The 21,396-nt window shown below is 38.7% G+C and overlaps 2 protein-coding genes and 1 long non-coding RNA gene across 5 annotated transcripts in view; 1 reads left to right on the top strand and 2 right to left on the bottom strand.

The window, feature by feature from the left end:
- Window positions 1-8,614, bottom strand: part of LOC113660845 (activin receptor type-1C) — a 39,637-nt gene extending 31,023 nt beyond the window's left edge. Inside the window, exon 1 of the mRNA XM_027174653.2 lies at window positions 8,380-8,614. Coding sequence (XP_027030454.1) covers window positions 8,380-8,446 — 67 coding nt within the window. The 5' untranslated portion in view covers window positions 8,447-8,614. The remainder of the gene's footprint in view (window positions 1-8,379) is intronic.
- On the top strand, window positions 73-19,372 carry LOC125141389. Its single transcript, XR_007140756.1, has 2 exons — window positions 73-254; window positions 19,113-19,372. It is a non-coding gene; the product is annotated as an uncharacterized LOC125141389 (long non-coding RNA).
- The window catches only part of LOC113660865 (activin receptor type-1), a 54,561-nt gene continuing 46,063 nt past the window's right edge, over window positions 12,899-21,396 (bottom strand). For all 3 annotated transcript variants that reach the window (XM_047814625.1, XM_047814626.1, XM_047814627.1), the window contains exons 7-12: window positions 20,577-20,676; window positions 19,434-19,580; window positions 19,055-19,330; window positions 16,691-16,888; window positions 14,796-14,926; window positions 12,899-14,047 (exon numbers count right to left, since the gene is read on the bottom strand). In XM_047814625.1, the coding sequence (XP_047670581.1) occupies window positions 13,913-14,047; window positions 14,796-14,926; window positions 16,691-16,888; window positions 19,055-19,330; window positions 19,434-19,580; window positions 20,577-20,676 (987 nt within the window). In that variant the 3' untranslated portion in view covers window positions 12,899-13,912. The remainder of the gene's footprint in view (window positions 14,048-14,795; window positions 14,927-16,690; window positions 16,889-19,054; window positions 19,331-19,433; window positions 19,581-20,576; window positions 20,677-21,396) is intronic.

Here is a 21,396-nt window from a genome sequence, read left to right as displayed (position 1 = left end):
CTTTGGATGGGTTAAACACAGAGAACAAATTCTGAGTATGGGTCACCGTACTTAGCCGTATGTCACGTCACTTTCAAAACATTGAAATAATGAAATGACCAGCCCAGTCACCTGATCTTAAACCAAAAGAAAACCTTATTGCCAAGAAACCCACTAACTACTGTATAGTCACTGAACTGTGGAAGTAACTGGAAGAAGAGTGGACCAAAATCACTCCAGAGCAGTGTGAGAGACTAGTTTGCTGGTCATTCAAAGTAAGGAGCGGTACACTTCCTACTAATTGTTGACTAGTGTAACCTTCATAAGATATAGTTAGTTTAGTTTAGTTCTGTTTTGCAGTCATTGCTGTTCTCTGATTATGATCATCCTGTTTTCTACAAAAATACTTTTTTTTAAAGGTCGGTTATTTTGTAAATCACTGTTCTATTAGCATGGTATAGACACGACAAAAATTCCCACAAATGTTGAAAAATTAAGGTTACATTATTCCTGAAATAATGTTCATAAATTGTTCTCTAATTTTCTTATCTCCACTGTATACGACCATCACACTTATACGTGTGTTACCTGGAAGTATTATTGAACAGAGAAACCTATTGCAGAGGAAAATAAACGCAATTCTGGCAGTGACTGTCATCAGATTTGTAAAGGATTTACATTGGTGTGATTTTATTTGCAGGTATTCTATTCCAGTGTCTACCACACATTTATCTTAAAGCACATTCAGGAATATAAATGAAATACGTAGTGTGATGATTGCACAGTGATTTTTTTTTTTCCACGCTGGCTTTGAAGGAGAACAGGCACTCAAAGGGGAGAGGATTTCTTCCCATGACCTTTTTAACCATCCCAATAACAGTCTGCAGTCTGCTCAGGTTGTACAGGTACTTCATCCATCACAGGAAGTACATTCTCTGCTGGACCTACAATAATTCCTTCTGGCTTCCTACTTCATATCCCAAGAGATAACAGTCCTTAAAAACCGGTACAGTGATCCCTCGTTTATCGCGATTAATAGGGACCAGAACCCCTCACGATAGGTGAAAATCCGCAAAGTAGGATTGGCCCTAAGTTTGACCTTTTCATTGATGGTCATCATCTTCCTCTTCCTCCTGGGCTCACTAGAGGAATCTTTCACAGGGGCACGGTGCTTAGGAGGCATTGTAAGGGCTTAACGAAAAGTTAATTTCGAACACAATACGCGAGACACAGTTGACAGCGTGAACGAGAGTGGCGAGATACAACAAGGGAAGAAGCTGGGAGAGGATGTGATGATGCGCAGCCAATCAGCTCAGATCTCAAGCCTCTGAGAGAGTTTCTCTCTTTGTCTGGTGTCCTAGGAAACTGTTGTTATTTTTATTTTTTGATTAATATTTTTGAAAAATCAGCGATGCACTGAGGCCGCGAAACTTGAACCGCGAAGTGGTGAGGGATTATTGTATAGCTCCACAGGAATCACAGTCTTTTGGGTGCACCACCAATAATGTTTAGGGCTCCAGGTGCAAGATACCCTAGAATTACCTGTTGCCTCCACCAGTCAGAAAACTGCATATCCTGTATTACTTAGAGGTTGGTATGCTAAGCTGTGCAAGTTTAAATAATAATAATAATAATAATAATAATAATAATAATAATAATAATAATAATAATAGATCCATTCCTTCCATTGTCCAATTTATGCTCCACAAATAATAGCTAGCTATAGAAAAATAAAGATGGGTATAATCTGCTTAAGTTCTATGGCTGTTTGCCATCTTGTGAATAGGTGACTGAGTTGTGTTTTTTCATGTTATGCAACAGGATCCGGGACTTTAGACTGCAAGTAAATCTGGGTAAGGCTGCTTAGGCTAACACTTCGCTAATCACTTGCACCTGTCTTGCTAAAACATATGTTTCTACTGCTTTCAAAGAACAATCCAGGAAAAAGGAAATCATCCATGACAGAAGAGAGATAGCATTTACCAACAGGCTATAACCATCAAAAAAAAGAGGCAATATGGCTGACATAGATGAACAACTACATACGTTTCCTCCATAGCCTATCAGCAAACATGTGATCTTGTTTATCTTGTTTACTCATAAATATCTCCTAACTAATAAAAAAGTGAGTCTGCGAACATTTTTCAGCCCAGTGACTGATACATTGCTTTGAAATAAGTCACTGTATCACTGAGAGATTATAACCTTTAAGAACCTGAAAGATGCTCCATTGCACATGGGTGATGACTGACATGAATAACTTTGCCTAGCAAGAATGAAGCATTTAAAACTCTCATAGTGACAGTGTGAAGGCACAGCAACACAGGAAACGAGACGAAACAGTACATAATAGCTCAAGTACATAGATAACTTCCGAACAATAGACATTCTCCAACTAAGATTACACTTTTTTTAACTACAAAGTGAATTTCCATGTGTTTTGTCACAGGAATGACAACACACTGCATCACAACGTCAGATGTGAGGTTCAAAGATGGGGATACAGAACATTCATAAAGTGGAACGTTCATACAAAACCCTCTCGTAATCCATTGGACTTACTCGTGTACTAGGATTAAGAGTCACAACCGATCAATACGAAGTTCTTCTGGCTGATCACTGATCACCTTTATTCTATGACCTAACATTTCCATTCTGATGAAAACGGCCATTTTCAGAATTCCAAGAAATATCATAATAGCATCCAAAGTCTTTACCCAATAAGCACATATGCTTCTTTATAACAATTCCTTCCAAGTCAATTTTTCTATATTAATGTAGTTATATTACAGCTCATTTGTCATAGCTGACCTTTAATCGACTTAGTTCATTTAATGAATTAATGTGCCTCATAGAATACGCTATTAAGAAAAGCTGGTAAAGCATCAGCAGTATAAAAAAAAATCCCCTAAAGATACCATGTTAAAACAGGCCAAAATCAAAATCCTTCAAATTCTGAACAAAAAAAATCATCTCTCCAAAAGGTCTTCAAAAGGTCTCCATGCCAACTAAGTAGAATCTGTTGCCTCACAAGGACAAACAAGTTTCATAAAGCAACAAGTCAGTGGATTTTTAGACACATTATGCTAGTGCTAGGCATACTGAACACATTAGTCACACACTAGATAAACAATTAACTAACTGTGCACAAGCAGTGTCATGCACAGTGTTTCAGCCGTGAGCAGGAACAGTCACTTTATTTTTCTTTAGAAGCTTAGAAGTTTTATATACGTATTACTTATATATTATATTATAATGTAAAAAATAAAATACGAGGCTACTGATCAGCAAGTTATCAGTATCAAACTCTTTTTCCCAGATACCAAAAAATGTAATTTCTGCCTGTTTTGTTGTGTCGTATTACAATGGTGGCTCAAGTGGTAAAGACACTGTGTTGTTGATTGAAGGATTTGTGGTTCAAATCCCAGCACTGCCCCTGTTGGGATATCATGAGAGGCTCTTAACCTTCTCTGCCCCAGGGGTGCTGTATCATGGCTGGTCCTGTGCTATAATTGTAATAATTCATTGTGCTGTAATGTATATGTGATAAAATAAAGCTTATATGAAAGACCCTGTGCTCTGGCCCCGACCTCCAAAGTTGGTATGTGTGAAGAAAGAATTTCACTATGCTATACGTTAGATGTGACAAAAGAAAGGTTTCTTCTACAGTGGAGTTGATTTGTATGAAAGTAAAACACTCAGGGCTTTTTTCATAGGTGCTTTTCGTACCGTTTACCTAGCTTACTAGGGTGCAGAATTTTCACTCTCTCACTCACTCATTTTCTACCGCTTATCCGAACTATTCTCGGGTCACGGGGAGCCTGTGCCTATCTCAGGCGTCATCGGGCATCAAGGCAGGATACACCCTGGACGGAGTGCCAACCCATCACAGGGCACACACTCTCATTCACTCACACACACTCACACACTACGGACAATTTTCCAGAGATGCCAATCAACCTACCATGCATGTCTTTGGACCGGGGGAGGAAACCGGAGTACCCGGAGGAAACCTCCAAGGCACGGGGAGAACATGCAAACTCCACACACAAGGCGGAGGCGGGAATCGAACCCCGACCCAGAAGGTGTGAGGCGAACGTGCTAACCACTAAGCCACCGTGCCCCCCCGGGCAGAATTTTCATAGAGAAGTTAATTTTTTCTGCTCTCTGAGATGCCCTAAGTGCTTGTTCAAATGCATCAAAAATTTGAAAGTGATTTCCTCACCCAGTAAAATGTTATGCCAACAGATGGAAAACATCTGCTGATTGAAAATGTCTGATAAGTTGGTTTCCATTCTGCTTGTGAAATGGAACACCAGTGCACTGGTATAAAGGGTTAAATCCCAGCAATGCCCCTGATGGACCATAGAGCAAGTCTTGTCAAATGTATCCTGTACACGATCTCAGTAGCTTTGCATAAAGGTTTCAGTAAAATGTTTTGTTCATTCAGTAACTCTGTCCTGTTGGTGTCACAGTGGATCTAGAGTATGATGGGATGCCTGTCCATCACATTGCACCATGCACACACTTATTCACACCTTAAAGCAGTTTAGCATAGCCAAGGAAGACAAGAAGGACCCAGAGAACTCAGAGAGAAAGGTTACAGAAACTCTAACACAGACAGTAACCCAAGCTTAGGATCGAACGGACGACCCAGGAGCCGTGAGGCTGCAATATGAGCAAGTGCATCACCATGTCACTGTTGTACTTTATCTCATGTTAGATAAATGTGTCTATACACTGAAAAAGAATCATATAGAAATAAGTTAAAAAAAAAAAAAGTAGTATCTCAAGGTTACTGTTTTAACAGTACATACAAAAATACACCAGGGCCACATAAGGCCACTCAAGCACAATAAAATGCTCCTGGCAATATTTCTGGGAACTGCCAGTTGCAGCAATACTTCTTGTAATAACCTTTGGTAAGTCTGAGTTCAGCTTGAGAAACAAAAGTTGCAGGGACGACTGCAGTCATGATCTAATGTTCTTGACATAAGCATTTAAAAAAGAGCACAAGATCCTCGTTCACTCAGCAAATTAAAACAGGCCTCAAAAACATTACGCATGTCCATTTAACTGTCCATTTTCATTTCCAAGCCCATCGTCTTGAGATTAAGGCCTTCATTAAGATGAGTGAGTCAACCTTCATTTTTTAAAAAAAAAAAAAAACAGTGCAAATGTCGGGTCTGTGCTGAACTATATAAAGTTCATAAATGCTAATAAATGATTACATTTTTTTTGTGAACACTATATAAAGACCGTAAAGAGCACTTATGAAAAGAAGACTATTGAAGCAATTTTTTTTAAAAACATGTTAATTAATTGTATGCTGAAAAATGCAGAAAGAAGTACAAAAATCCCTTAATGTAGCTTTAAAGCTGCTATAGACTTATAGATTATAGAGTGATCTATATTTAGAAATGGCAAATAGTTGGGTTTATAATGGTGCTGCTTCATTGTAAGTGGCTTTTGTAAAGTGAAGCTTTATTTACCCCTAGTGGTCTGGTATATACCCGGGGAAGGGGAGCACAGGGTATGGGGTGATAAACAGATGATTATAAGAACCAGGACACTGTCTGTCTATTTGTCTCTCTGTCTGTTAGTCTGTCTGTCTGTTAGCCTGTCTGTCTGTCTATTAGTCTGTCTGTTTGTCTGTTAGTCTGTCTGTTAGTCTGTCTGTTAGTCTGTTTGTCTGTTAGTCTGTCTGTTAGTCTGTCTGTTAGTCTGTCTGTTAGTCTGTCTGTTAGTCTGTTTGTCTGTTAGTCTGTCTGTTAGTCTGTCTGTTAGTCTGTCTGTCTGTTAGTCTGTCTGTCTGTTAGTCTGTCTGTCTGTTAGTCTGTCTGTTAGTCTGTCTGTCTGTTAGTCTGTCTGTCTGTTAGTCTGTCTGTCTGTTAGTCTGTCTGTCTGTTAGTCTGTCTGTTAGTCTGTCTGTCTGTTAGTCTGTCTGTCTGTTAGTCTGTCTGTCTGTTAGTCTGTCTGTTAGTCTGTCTGTCTGTTAGTCTGTCTGTCTGTTAGTCTGTCTGTCTGTAAGATCACTGAATTTCCCCTAAGCCTTTTTGTATTTATCCAAATTCAAATTGTATTCATCACACACAATCATACACAGTACGACATGTAGTGAAATGCTTTCTACGACTGTCCCTGACATAAAAATAGCCAATAGTAGAGAACGTACATATAAAATAAAGGAATTAAAAATAAGGACCTCATATAAGAGCCCTTATGATTATAAGAACCAGGAGACGTCATCGAAGACGTCATTGTTCTGTCAGAAAATTATTCAAAACATAACAGTAAACAAAAGATCAGCAGAAGGAACCCTTAAGAATAAAGAGACAATAAATGCCAAAGACAATACAGTTTTTGACCATAAGGAGGCATTTTTCTCCAAAACATGGACCAACAACATCCACTAAATTTACCAACAGCACATTCTAAATCTACTGAAGATTCAGCAGAGCAATTCATTAAGAAAAGTATTTCCAAGATGAAAACAAATAGGAAATGACCAAGGAATAATAGAGGAAATTGATCAGAAATCATTTCAGTCAACACTGAGACTGAATCATGCTTCAACACTAAAAAACAAATATCACCATCACGACTCTAAAATAAAGTGAAGGATCATGCAAATATAAACTTCATTACAAATCCCATAAAAGCCAGATTAATAACGGACTGTGGTAAAGTTTAGCCTCAATACACACACTTTACTCAGTGTCAGGCATCAGAAGCGTTCGGAAGTAGCATGTGTGTATTTACAGCTTATTTGTAGTATTAAAGAGTGGCTGCAAAATAATACAACAAACTTGCTAATCTCTATCTAACTGTCTTGTCTGTTAGTCTGTCTGTCTGATAGTCTGTCCGTTAGTCTGTCTGTCTATTTGTCTCTCTGTCTGTTAGTCTGTCTGTCTGTCTGTTAGTCTGTCTGTCTGTTAGTCTGTCTGTCTGTTAGTCTGTCTGTCTGTCTGTCAGTCTGTCTGTTAGTCTATTTGTCTATCTGTTAGTCTATTTGTCTGTCTGTTAGTCTGTCTGTCTGTTAGTCTATTTGTCTGTCTGTCTGTCAGTCTGTCTGTTAGTCTATTTGTCTTTCTGTTAGTCTATTTGTCTCTCTGTTAGTCTATTTGTCTGTCTGTTAGTCTATTTGTCTGTCTGGTAGTCTATTTGTCTGTCTGCCTGTCTGTTAGTCTGTCTGTCTGTTAGTCTGTCTGTCTGTTAGTCTGTCTGTCTGTTAGTCTATTTGTCTATTTGTTAGTCTATTTGTCTGTCTGTTAGTCTGTCTGTCTGTTAGTCTATTTGTCTGTCTGTCTGTCTGTCTGTCTGTCTGTTAGTCTATTTGTCTCTCTGTTAGTCTATTTGTCTGTCTGTTAGTCTATTTGTCTGTCTGTTAGTCTATTTGTCTGTCTGCCTGTCTGTTAGTCTGTCTGTCTGTTAGTCTGTCTGTCTGTCTGTCTGTCTGTCTGTCTGTCTGTCTGTCTGTCTGTAAGATCACTGCATTTCCCCTAAGTCTCTTGTATTTATCTAAATTCAAATTCTATTCGTCACACACACAATCATACACAGTAGGACATGTAGTGAAATGCTTTCTATGACTGCCCTTGACATAAAAATAGCCAATAGAAGAGAACGTATGTATAAAATAAAGGAATAAATAAGGACCTCATATAAGAGCCTCATAGGAGGACAGTTGGGTATTATTCTTCTCTTCCAGAATTCCAAAGTAATGATCTTGCAGCTAAATGCAAACTGAAAAATACAACATACACATTTTTTTAGACTCTAGAGCTTACTTGTTAGTTTGTTTGTGTCACAACTGACCGGTGCATTCATGTAAAAATTGTCTGCTGCCTTCAGCGCTGGTCAGATATAATAAGTGATGTTTGTATTGCAAAAGCAAAAAGTCTGATTACAAAACGAATCCAATAAAACTAGTTGTGAATGTGTTTGTCCTGCTTTAACACCCCATTTAACCCCTTTAAAGGGCTGTTACTGAGTGATGAGCAGAGTCAGGAGTATCAGAGCAGGGAAACGCACCGCGTTGTAAAATAGAATTCAGTACAAATTCCACATGCACACAGAACGTGTGTGTGTGTGTGTGTTTGTTTGTGTGTGTGTGTGTGTGTGTGTGTGTGTGTGTGTGTGTGTGTGTGTGTGTGTGTGTGTGTGTGTGTGTGTGTGTGTGTGTGTGTGTGAGACCTGCGTTATAGAGCGTGCGTTTCTACCTGTACGGGTTCAGAGTCCTCTTGTAGGCTTATAATTAAACTGTTATGTATATATAAAGCTAGGAAGTTTTGAGGTCAACCGGTTCAACTGAGGCATAAAAGGAAGCCAGAGAACTCGCTAAAGTTCTGTGTTGAATGCAGTCGGTGTGAACGTGATGACCGGAGCGACTCTGCTTACCTGTGACCAGCGGCGTGAGCGTCACCGCCAGCAGCAGCGTCGCGCACCTGAGACCCAAACAATCCATGCGCTACATCTGCGTTTCCTCTTCACACACGCGTGCAAGGGGCTGCTTTTCCCCGGGACACTCGCATCGCGCGACTTTTTTCATACGTGACTTTTTCACGCCGCGGCTCCCGGTAACGCGCCTCTCGTGCGCTGTGGAGAAAACAGAGCACTCGCATAAAAGCGCAGTAAAAGACCGGGGGGAGGAAAAATCCGCTCCGCCTCCGGCCCACACCGGAATATAAACCGATTAAAGCGCGAGCCTACCGACTGCACTCGCACGCGCACTCGCACCTGGACCGGCTTTATATGCACGGAGTTAGTGGAAGTGCAACAACAACAAAGCGCCTTGACAAAGTGAAATCATGTCTAACATTTATAACAAGAAATCTACAAACCTAAAGATGACCGAAGTGCTGGGCATGGTTAAGATCTCAAAGAAGACCATAAACAATATGTACAATAATATACAAAAGGACTAAAACGTTAAGGCAGGATAAATGAAGGATTTAATCAAATTACGCACATGCAAGTCCTCAAAAACCAATGTCTTACATCATTATGCATCATTATACATCATGTTATTCTAGATTATTAGTGAGAACCAACAGTTTCCATGTCGTCTGGATTTTCTAGATAAGAAATATAAGGCTTTAAGATTTAATATAAGAGCTTTATTTATTTATTTATTTATTTATTTATTTTAAATGTATAAATATTATAAATATAAATAAAATTATAAATATCTGTTTTAAGGTTCAAGACTTTCCAAGTAGGAATTCTGAGTTTACACTGCATTTATTTATTTATTATGCAGTAAATAAAGTACAAGGTTTGCATAACATAAAGCCACGTCTTTGCTAAAATGCTGATTAAACGTTTAACACTGTGTCGCACAATTGCTTGGGTGCTTTATTTCTTTATTTATGTTCCCATGATGGAATCCATGTTTATGTTCGATCTGGATAAAGGCACATGCCGGATGCTGTAAATGTACATTTAGCAGTTTTATTAATATGTAAAACAGACAACTCAAGATGTTTTGCAGATGAGGAAAATGAGTTTGTGCTTTTATCATAATCTAAATTTTCACAAAATAAATTTTCACTTATTCACAATATGCTCATCCTGAACATCCTGTCAAGACCTTGGTAATGTTTGACTTTAGAGTATACAGTTGTGCAAGATTAATGATCTCTAAGGTTCTTCCTCGTGTCACCTCAGTTTTTGCTCATTTGTGACAGAATCTATTGTTAAAAGCACTGTAAAATACATATCGATGAAAGATTATGGCATCTAAATATAACAGACAGACAGACAGACAGACAGACAGACAGACAGACAGACAGACAGATAGATAGATAGATAGATAGATAGATAGATAGATAGATAGATAGATAGATAGATAGATAGATAGATAGATAGACAGACAGACAGACAGACAGACAGACAGACAGACAGACAGACAGAGAAAAGAATAGGTTCACTGGTCAGCTGGAGTGAACAGTGCTCCAACTTTGGCACAGTGCGTGTGACATGTATTTGGGCGAGAATCAGGCCAAGGGTAGAGCGAGTGTGTCAAAGACCAGCAGCCAAACAACTTATGGACAAGGCTTTACTGCATCCACTTCTGCTTGAATAGTGTACACAATTTAACATTTTCTGAGCATCCTAAAAACACCACAAGAAACACTGAACTGAAAAAAATTAAAGCACCGTCTTTTATACAAAATTTTTCGAAATGATTATTTCATTTAAATGAACAGTAACTCAAACTAATAAAAAAAAGTCCGCCTCCAAAATCACTTAAGCCAAATGTACAGTGCATTTACAGCTTTGTTACAAGCACTTCTGCTTTATTCAAGTGCATTTGTCATCCTCTGCATTACTCTACTCAGTTTTTTATTCAAACCAAAAGGTTATATATAAAGCTACAGGTAATTGTAGCCCATTTGTAGATCATTACGCTGTAATGCATTTCCAGAGCAACAGGAGGACAAGAACTATCAACTCAAATATTTCCTGATCACAAGAGAAGATCTTCTACCGGATTCTTTATACTAGCAAACACTTGCTCTTTTCATTCAAGATAAAACATTTTGATGTTGATCATAGTTTTTAAATATATAGTCTCCTCCAAAAGAATCTGAGCAACAATACCAAGGCTTTATTTTCTCTACACTAAAGACATTTGGGATTCAAAGGATGAATATGAGATAATCGTGATAATAAGAACTTCAGCTTCCATTTCCTGGTATTTGTATGTAGATGTGACAAACATCTTAGAAGATGGAAAATCAATCATAGGCATTGTACAAGCATTGGCATAGCCAATACAACAATTAGGAATGTCCTGAAAAAGAAAGAGAACACTGGTGCACTAACACTACCAGACACAAAACAGGTCAGCCAAAGAAAACAACAGTTCATGACAAGAACACAGAGAACTGTGAAGAAAAAAAAACAGCATTCAGAGAAATTCCAGATGGCAGGGCATTTGAACAACCACGTATCAGCCTTAAGAATTAAAAAGCCAGATTGGGAATCACAAAAAATACAGAGAGGAGTCACAAAGGTTCTGGAACCAAGATGAACCTCAAAAAGTAGAGAAAGAAAGGATCTGCTCATGATCCAAAACATACAAAAGGGTTCATCAGTCATGTCACAGTGGAGGTTGTGTCATGGCTTTGGGATAGCATAGCAGCCTCTGGAACATTCACACTAATCTCTACTGATGATATAACTCACGATGGTAGCAGCAGAATGAATTCAGAAATCTACTGAAATATTCTGTCCGCTAGCTTGCAGTGAAACACATCCAAATAAATTGGAAGGAACTTCAACATAGAGCAGGACAATGATTTAAAACATGCTGCCAACACAGAAAAGCAGTTCATCAGGAGGAGAAAGTGGAAGGTTTTGGACTTTCCAAGGCAATCACCAAACCTTAATCCAACTGAGCAGCATCTCAGCTCCTGAAGAAGAGACTGAATGGAGAAACAACACAAAATATGTAATAAATAAAAGAACTAGTGGGAAAGCTTCACAAAATAAAAATGCAGATGTTTAGAATAGAAGCCTTTATTTTGTCACATATAAATTACAGCACAGTGAAATTCTTTCTTCGCATATCCCAACTTTGGATGTTGGGACCAGCAGATTCAGCCATGATACAGCGACCTCGGACAAGTGAGGGTTAAGGGCCTTGCTCAAGGGCCCAATAGTGGCAGCTTTGCAGTGCTGGGGCTTAAACTCTGATCCTCCATATCAACGACCCAGAGCCTTAACCGCTTGAGCCACCACTGCCCCTTTGGTGATGTCAGTGGGTTGCTACCTTGATGCAGTTATTGCAACCAAATATGAAATGTTATTCACTGTAAGACTATTTGTTCCAATACCTTTGCACCAAACAAATGGGTGATCATGTTTTGCTGTTGCAATACCTACAGAGAAAACACACAACCTGAGTAAGAACAAATTTACACTTAAGTTAACATAAACCTTGATACTTGTATGAAGGTGCTTCTGAAAAACTTGTCAAAACTCCAACGAGGAGGAAAGAAACGCTGATGAACTGCTGCCAAAAAAGTCCAAGAGTGGCGGGATATTTGCTTAGTAACAAAAACTTTCAGTGTGAATAATGATCGATACATCGGTTTACAACAAACACAGGAGCCGTATGTTCGGCCGCAACCCTAAAATATGCCTCTGGACAATAAAATGTACTTTGTTTTTGGTGAATCAATTTTAATATTTAATAATATGCCTGTACATATTAAAATTAACTTAATCCTCTATGCAATGGCTTTACCAGTTCCCATCAAACAACAGGTCACATGTAACAGATGGAATTCTGATTAAATGGACTCTTGTTCACCCTCTTATTTTTCTCTCTGTACAGATATTTTCAGTTCACAGAATCATATATTTTATGATGATAAATTCATGCAAAGGATCGCCATGCTTCGCATATTAGGCTGCAAATGTTTTCACATGAAAAACCTGCGTTTTGTCAAAAACGTCAGCTAATTTCTAAAGTCAAACAAACAAAGTCAAAAAGCGTCAGCTTACTCATCTCAAATTTTGACATTTGCATCATTGGTGTGGAGTGTGTATTATAAATGTTTTCATCCAGAAGGCATGAAAATCTTGCTTAAAGTCTTGATGTGAAATTTACTTCTTAAAGTACCGACCAAAGACCTTTTTTTAACAATAAATTATAAATTGCATAAAATAAAATGCAAATCTACAATAACGGCATTAGAAAACATCAGGATGCAGAAGCACCTGCATCTTCATGCTGAAGAGATCTAAACTATATGAATGTGGAATTCTAGTGTAATAACAAGTGACATTTGCATATTAAAATCTGATTGGTTCTTATATTTTATGACCCAACAACACTAATCTATAATGTATTAAATACCAATTTATGCGATTTGATCGGTCTCTTTTAAAAGAAATAGGCAAAACATTCAAGTAATCGGTTTTATGATGAAATCTGCTAATTATTACATCATAAATATAATTTTAGGGTGAAATATATATTGTCTTAATTACTACAGTAAAATTATATTTAAATTGGAAATAAAATAACCCAACATTTTTTTAAACAAGTTGTGTGGCCAGTGCACATATTCATTTATAAACAGTTTACAGGCATTGCCTAATGTTTTTGAGTTAAGAATCTTTTTTATTTACTTTATTTAGCATCTATACTGTTAAAGCTTATGAAACAAACAAAAGGGAAATATCTAAATGCTCAATAATACAAAAAAAATCTGTGACACATGAAACATTTCAGGCATAACAGTGGCTATTGTACTGTTCAAAAACGTAAAGTTGAATAAATTACAGCTCGAGTGACATGAATGAAGGCAGAGATGCTCTTTTTTTATCATTATACTGTAAACGGCAGTGCACAAGAAAACAACAAAAAAGACTGTAACATAAAACTAAAAGTTGCTTGCGTTATCTCTGTGGTTGATAATGGATAAGGATACGATGCTAGTGGAATATAAAATTCAGCCTTTTTTTTGGCAAATTGTCGTCTTTTCGCCTCCAAATTCTTCCGTAACAGTGCAAGTAAGGAATGCCAGCGACTGCCAGTGCAATTAATCAAAAAGAAGCACGGACAATATTGCTGAACGAAAGACGTCGTTTCCAGACAGTTCTAAAAAATCAAAGCTGCATTAGAAGTAAACTGGAGCTCTAAAGCGACTTTCTTCTTTCCAGGTCTTGCTACAGTGACAGTCTCTGTGACAGCTAGGTCACATATCTGCAGTCTTTAATAAATGCCCTCTGTGCCATCTTTGGATGCCAAAACATGTCCAAATGTATGTTTTAAAATAAATACATTGTGCCTCTAAGAGAGCACTGTGCCCGCGCGGTCCCTTTTTTGTTTGTTTGATTGTTTTTCCTGGATCCCCGGACGAGTCAAACACTGGACATTATAAAGGCCTTTGAGGATCTTCCATATGAAAAGAGTTCAAATGTCCGCTTTAATTTTGTCCAAAGAGTTATCGATTTTTGTCAAAGTCTTTTTAATGCGCAAAGCCGTGAGCCTCGCCGAGGGGTTCTGGTACCAGCACTCTTTCATGAGTTTGGCGATGGATGTTAAAGTCTGAAAAACAGAGAAAATATAAGTAATCAAAAAATGGAGCAAATGAATCAACAAGTGATTTATCTCATGATTAATTTACATTTCTTAACCATAAGGCTTTCATCCGGCAACTGCATGGAAAACAGTGTGAAATGTTTCAGCTCATATTGTCTAAATGTTTATCTATAGTTAAATTAGAGTTTAGCAGGTTAATTCGAGTCAGGTTTGTTCAGAAGCTAATAGATGAATCGCATATTTCTTCTCAATTTAAACAGAGGGAAGTGAATCGAACAAGTATATTGCAATTTTTTTTTTACTTTTAATGAGTTTTCTCTTACAGAATATCAATACAGCTTTTATGTACTCATTCATTCGTTCATTTTCTACCGCTTATCCGAACTACCTCGGGTCACAGGGAGCCTGTGCCTATCTCAGGCGTCATCGGGCATCAAGGCACGATACACCCTGGACACACACACACTCACATTCAGTCACACACTACAGACAATTTTCCAGAGATGCCAATCAACCTTGCATGTCTTTCGACTGGGGGAGGAAACCGGAGTACCCGGAGGAAACCCCCGAGGCACGAGGAGAACATGCAAGCTCCACACACACAAGGCGGAGGCGGGAATCAAACCCCCAACCCTGAAGGTGTGAGGAAAACGTGCTAACCACTAAGCCACCGTGCCCCCCTGCTTTTATTTACTGAATAAGGAAATTAAAATGAAAAGAAAAAAAAAACTTAAATATTTAAATATATACTCACAGAATCTGAGAACCATCTGTTAGGGATGTTGGGTCTTTGCTGGTCTATACACACCACCTTTTTCATGTCCTCGAAGCTGGGGTCACTAGGCACTACATCATGGAAGGGAGGTTTGTAGTCTTCTACAATACCTGCATAGTCAAATTAAATAAGTGAATAAATTACTTTCCAGTGATCACATGTTATTCAGATCGAATAAATAAACATGTAATTTCCAAAGCTGAATTGTGCTATTTTGTCTAAAGTATTTCTTATGCAGGTGGATTATGCAATGGAAATATGCCCTGGGTCAAGACTGGCTGCTGATAGATTTAATAATAGCAGGCTAAAGCCGAGCAAGGGAGAGAAATTGTGGTCCATTTCGGGTACTGCACTCAAACACTAGTGATGGAATGACTGTCACATGACTGATCTACAATATGTTTTCAGTCTCTGCCATTAATAGCGCCTGGACGTCATGCTGATACAGTACATTCATACAGCCCCACACTCCTGCAGGCCTTGTTTCAGCTGAGCAATTTGTGCTTGAAATGAGGTCACAAGTAAAAATCTTATTTTATATTAACAGAAGCACAGAATACCAGTGTTTAATGAAGTGTTTTATTAATATACCTGAATCAATCAGTTTTTATTCCTAGAAATACTTTGCTAACCCCTGCTTAAGTGTGCTTTGCATACCAATCGTGGCATGACCTCCATAAACACAGTTTGGTTAAATAACCCGCTTAGCGGATATAATTGTTTGTATGCTGCACATTTAACTCATTTTGCACTAATCATTCGATCAAATAGTTTGGATGTTGCATTTTTATTTATTACTTCACACAAAGTATGGCTTGGGGATCGAACAGATTCATTTAGCCACAAGTTATTTGGGGAACGGATTTGCATTTCTAGAGAAAATTTAATTGCCTCTGTGAGCCTGTAAAAGGAGTAAATTGTAGCCTGTGATTTTTGCAAAATAACATCCACCTGTTCTAGTTTGTGCCCTCAGGAGAGCTATAATTCACTAATGACTAGCTTGCAAAAAAATGTGCAAAAAAAACAAAACAAAACAAAACAAAACCACCAGCAGCATTCCAGACTGCTTTTATATTAGAGAAAGGTCTGTCTGCAGACATTCAAGCTTTTCTGAGAATGTGTGGTTTCATAACAACAGGATGATAAACATTTATGTTAGCTAGCAAATGAACTGACTTAAACTCCTGACAGAAACTGTTACATGTTTGATTATGAAGTAAACCCTGTCAGGCTAGCTTATATAAAGTAGGTAGCTAGCATTAATCATGAAGAAGAATCATCAGAAGTTACAAATCCTGTCAGGTTAGCTCCCTAACTAGCAAGCTAATGTTAACACTAAAAGTTTTGATTATGGGTTACATAATCCTGTTAGATGTTGAGCGAAGTTACCTCATGTAAATGCTGACTAGTTTTAACACTGAGGATTGAAATAATTTCTAATTATGAAATAGAAATCCTGTCAGAAATCCAGAGGTCTACTCATATTAACTAGCAAGCTAGTACGAACATGGAATATTTGGGCAAATATATGATTCTAAATTAAAAATCCTACCAGTTTTTGGTTGTTTGGTAGTAGCTAGTTTCACTGACAGAAATAATGTCAGGTCAGCTCATGTTAAATAGTTGGCTGGTGTTAAGATTAAACAGAATGAAAATGTATGATTATGAGACAAAAATACAATAAGAAATCTTGTCAGACTTGCGCATGCTAGTTAATATGTTAATTATGGGTCTTTTTTTTTGCTTTAAGTTGATCAGAGAAATGTTCACTTTGTCTTTTATTGAAAAGGCTAAAGACAAAAAGCAAAAGACATTTGATAAGACAGGCAGGGGGCATCGATAGAGGTCAAATCAAAACAAAACAAAACACTGACCGTTGCTGATGGTGCGTCTGGCGATCTCCCACAGCACAAGGCCGAAAGCCCAGATGTCCACTCGTTTGTATGACTCGAAGCAGTCCACTTGTATGGAATCATCAAGCACCTCGGGTGCCATGTACCGTTTGGTGCCTACTTTAGGGTTATTCCCGACATCCAGCTCATTAGTGTCCTGGTAATGCATCACAGCCAGGCCTTAAGGGGAAAAAAAGATAAAAATACATATTAAAGCAACATTTAAAGATCCACGTAAAGGCGAAAATTGTGATTTCCCAATCATTCTGTGTTCAGAACTTTATCCTTTGAGGAGGGAAAATCATCTGTAAACCAATACATGTTGCCCTCTTGTGGATGGACAATACAGTAAGAAATGGCAAAAAAAAATTGGAATGGAAAATCAATATCAACTATAACAATCAAACGAGGCACCCAAAACAACCCATTACCACTCGTGTGACAGCCAAAACAAGCCTCAACCCACTTGTGTAAAAGTAATGTTTAGAAAAAATGACATTTCGACAAGTATAACCAGGACAATAGCAAAAATAAACTTGTCCCGATGCGTAATGTCTTTTTACTTTCACATGCTTGAAGGTGTTTACAAAAAACAAACAAGTTTTTAAAAGAAAAAAACCCTCACAGAACCCTTCCATCCTGTCTCTGACCTCAGCAAAGCAAAGTTTCCCAGTATTCACAGCATGGTATACTCTTTAATGGATTTTTCATTAAGGCCTCTGTGTGAAGCTGGGCTGAATTTTTTGAGCCTAATGGGCACCTGATGTTCTGGTAAGCCGGAAAAGCCTCACAACATTATAGTAGGAGTTTTTTGAATAAGGACAAAGTGCTCTGGGCTTCTCTGGAGAAACACAGCACTGGTTGCTATTATTAGCTATTATCAGAATGGCAAAATGTTAGTAATGAATTGAGAAGGGGGAAAAACACTTGACTAATGAAAGCCATAAAGTGAAGTTACAAAGCTTATCAGAGTTGCATATTAAATATAAATATCTGACTTTATGCTTTTCCATCCTTGCACTGGAATTTTTTATTTTTACTTCTTGCTCGGTCTTTAAACTGCATTTTTTAAAATGCTTTAAAAATTATTTTTTTTACTGGGCATTAAAAACCACAACACAAATAAAATCTATTAGACTTTCTTTCTTTAATCGCAGCATATAACAACTTTGCATTAGTGGTAGTTATATACACTGCTCAAAAAGATAAAGGGAACACTTAAACAACACAATGTAACTCCAAGTCAATCACACTTCTGTGAAATCAAACTTAGGAAGCAACACTGATTGACAATCAATTTCACATGCTGTTGTGCAAATGAAATTATATGCAATAAGCAAGACACCCCAATAAAGGAATGGTTCTGCAAATGGTGACCACAGACCACTTTTCAGAGTTCCTATGCTTTCTGGCTGACGAGACGGAGTCTAGAACCCACACAAGTGGCTCAGGTAGTACAGCTCATCAAGGATGGCACATCAATGCGAGCTGTGGCAAGAAGGTTTGCTGTGTCTGTCAGCGTAGTGTCCAGAGCATGGAGGTACTACCAGGACACAGGCCAGTACATCAGGAGACGTGGAGGAGGCCATAGGGGGTCAACACCCCTGCAGCAGGACCACTACTTCAGGAGGAACAGGAGGAGAACTGCCAGAGCCCTGCAAAATGACCTTCAGCAGGCCACAAATGCGTCTGCTCAAACGGTCAGAAACAGACTCCATGAGGGTGGTATGAGGGTCCAACGTCCACAGGTGGGGGTTGTGCTTACAGCCCAACACCGGGCAGGAAGTTTGCCATTTGCTAGAGAACACCAAGATTGGAAAATTCACGACTGGCGCCCTGTGCTCTTCACAGATAAAAAAAAGCACTTTCATACTGATCACATGTGACAGATGTGACAGAGTCTGGAGACACTCTGTCTCATGCTACCACTAGAGTGAAAGTGAAAGCACCACCAGCATTCAAAAGTGACCAAAACTTCAGCCAGAAAGCATAGGAACTGAGAAGTGGTCTGTGGTCACCACCTGCAGAACCACTCCTTTATTGGGGTGTCTTGCTTATTGCCTATAATTTCCACCTGTTGTCTATCCATTTGCACAACAGCATGTGAAATTGATTGTCATTCAGTGTTTCTTCCTAAGTGGGCAGTTTAATTGCACAGAAGTGTGATTGACTTGGAGTTACTTGTGTTGTTTAAGTGTTCCATTTATTTTGAGCAGTGTATATATACCATGGCCATAATAAATGCACTTACTGCTTATAAAGTGACAATGCCCAAGCCAATTCCTTATTTTTTTCTGAAAAACTGCAAATTAATTTGAAATTATCAAGCCACATCCGTGTCCTTACCGAGGTCAGCGATGCAACACTGGCCGTTCTTATTCACCAAGATATTCTTGCTTTTCAGGTCTCTGTGAGCTATGGCTGGCTTTCCCTGTGTGCCGAAGATCTCTACGTGCAGGTGCGCCAGGCCGCTGGCGATGGACAGCGCCATCCTCAGGCAGGCCGGGGCATCCAGCGTGCTGAGCTGCAGATAATCATACAGGGAACCCATCTCGTGATAATGTGTGATCAGCCACAGCTGAGTGCTAGAGTTACGAGACGTCATGTCGGATGCAATAAAGCCTGTAAGAAGACGAAAAGAAATAAAACCTTGTATTAATCTTACATCACATGTTAATAGTCTGTATTTAATACAACCTAATACAAACATCTGAACAGAACATACCCAGAATGTTCTCATGCCTCAGCAGAACCGTGTTGTAGATCTCAGTCTCACGGAACCAGGACTTCTCGTCTCGGGAGGAGAATATTTTCACAGCTACGTTCTCACCCTGCCACTGACCTCTCCACACCTCTCCATAGCGCCCTTTCCCTGAGTGAGCACACACACAAAGCACACATTTTAATCTAATAGCTGGAAGCACTGTTGCCAGAAGGGATGTGTTATAATATGTGCACTTCCTCCACAGGAAACATTTTATAGGAAATCGGGAAAACTTTAGCCACAATTCCACTGGACAAACCACCGGGGGTCTGACTTTTGTTCACAGACACAGTTCAAAATGTTTAGCTCCTGAGAGAAGGTACCTTTTCTTCCAGCTAGTCAAGTGGCTCAAACCCAGACTTCACAGAATGGCCCAGAGTGACTTACTTTTTTTTTATATCATTTTATACAACCTAGCAATTGAAGGTTAAGTGCCTTGTTTAGCAGTGGCAGATTGGTGGACCTGGGATTTGATCTCGCAACCTTCCAATCGGTAGTCCACCACCTTCAGCACTAAGCTACCACATCCCCAAATGGCTCAGAAATGCCACCGGAAACTCCTGACATTGATCCCTCATTTGTTTTGAACCTTAACTTAACCTCCCATAACTCTAAAGCTTTCCACAAAAATCCTGTTGTACATAAAACACCTAAATACAAAAATATAGTATTATTTTATAAAACAATTTGTTTAAAGATTTTTAAAATGTAACTTTCCCAATGATTTAAAAGTTAGAAGCTATAAACCGCTCAATCCTTCTTTACTTAATCCGACCACGTTAAAGGACTTAAAAGGCATGTAGCCTCAAGAGGAAGACAGAGAAAAACACTGTCTCTTACAGATTAACAACAGGACTTTGATATTTTCTGCCTCTGGGGATGGAAGTGACACGCCGGATTAAACACATTCATCTAATCAGTACCCACACATCCCACATCTGTCTTTCTCATTCTCTGAGAAAAAAAATGAAATGCTTTAGCCTTCTCTAAATTTTAAAAGGAAAAAAAAAAGCAGTGACAGAATCTCTAAAGAGCCCAAACAACAGACGTGTGTGTCATTGGTAAACACACAGATGCACAAAACGAGATGGATTAGATACACACCCACACACTCGTTCAGTGTAATCTGTCTGGCGACTGTTCTCTGTACCAGGAACGGTAGTCCTGAACCGCTGCCTGATGTGCATGAGTGATCCAACAGATCCTGCAGTGAGAGACAGAGACAGACAGAGAGAGAGAGATAGCTCTATAAATAACGTTCATGCTGTATCAGGTAATTGGCTAGACAGACTTTAATACATAAGAATAGGGCAGCCCTCTGGTGGACAGTCTGAAAAAGTGTACACCAGGTACAGGGTTGGGGCTTTAACCTGTTTTTAGCAAAGGGAAAAAACATGCATTGACTTTCAGCCTTTGATATGTTTGTCATTCATTAACTACGGCTAAAAACTGCTGACAGGAAGAGGTGCTTGACTGACTGCAAAAGGCCAACCATGCCGTGAACCTTCTTTAATCCAGGGTTCATCGTCCTCCTTCAATGTAGGGTTCAGTGACACCGTATTTAAAAAGCACGTCAGAATACATTTGATCCAGTTTGATATTATTTACAGGCTGACTTTGTGTTGGACTGGTTTAATAGTTTATATATAGCAATCCAATTTAAACCACACACAGCAAGAACTGCAGTGTAACTCTTTACTAGCATGGAATTCGAAATAGAGACGAATATTTCTACATATATTTTTATGTCTACAAATAGAAACTCGACTACAGACTAAATCGTATATCTGTCTATGGTGCGTTGTGATTTCCACCAATATCATAAAATGAATGAAATAAATGATTTAAAAAACCCAACATTTTAATCACAGAGCCAGTGGTGTCCCTGAACCCTACATTGAAAAGCAACGGCATGAACGTCAGG

This window comes from Tachysurus fulvidraco, chromosome 6, assembly GCF_022655615.1.
Source record: "Tachysurus fulvidraco isolate hzauxx_2018 chromosome 6, HZAU_PFXX_2.0, whole genome shotgun sequence".
NCBI lineage: Eukaryota > Metazoa > Chordata > Actinopteri > Siluriformes > Bagridae > Tachysurus > Tachysurus fulvidraco.
This window is presented reverse-complemented; position numbering and strand designations above follow the sequence as displayed.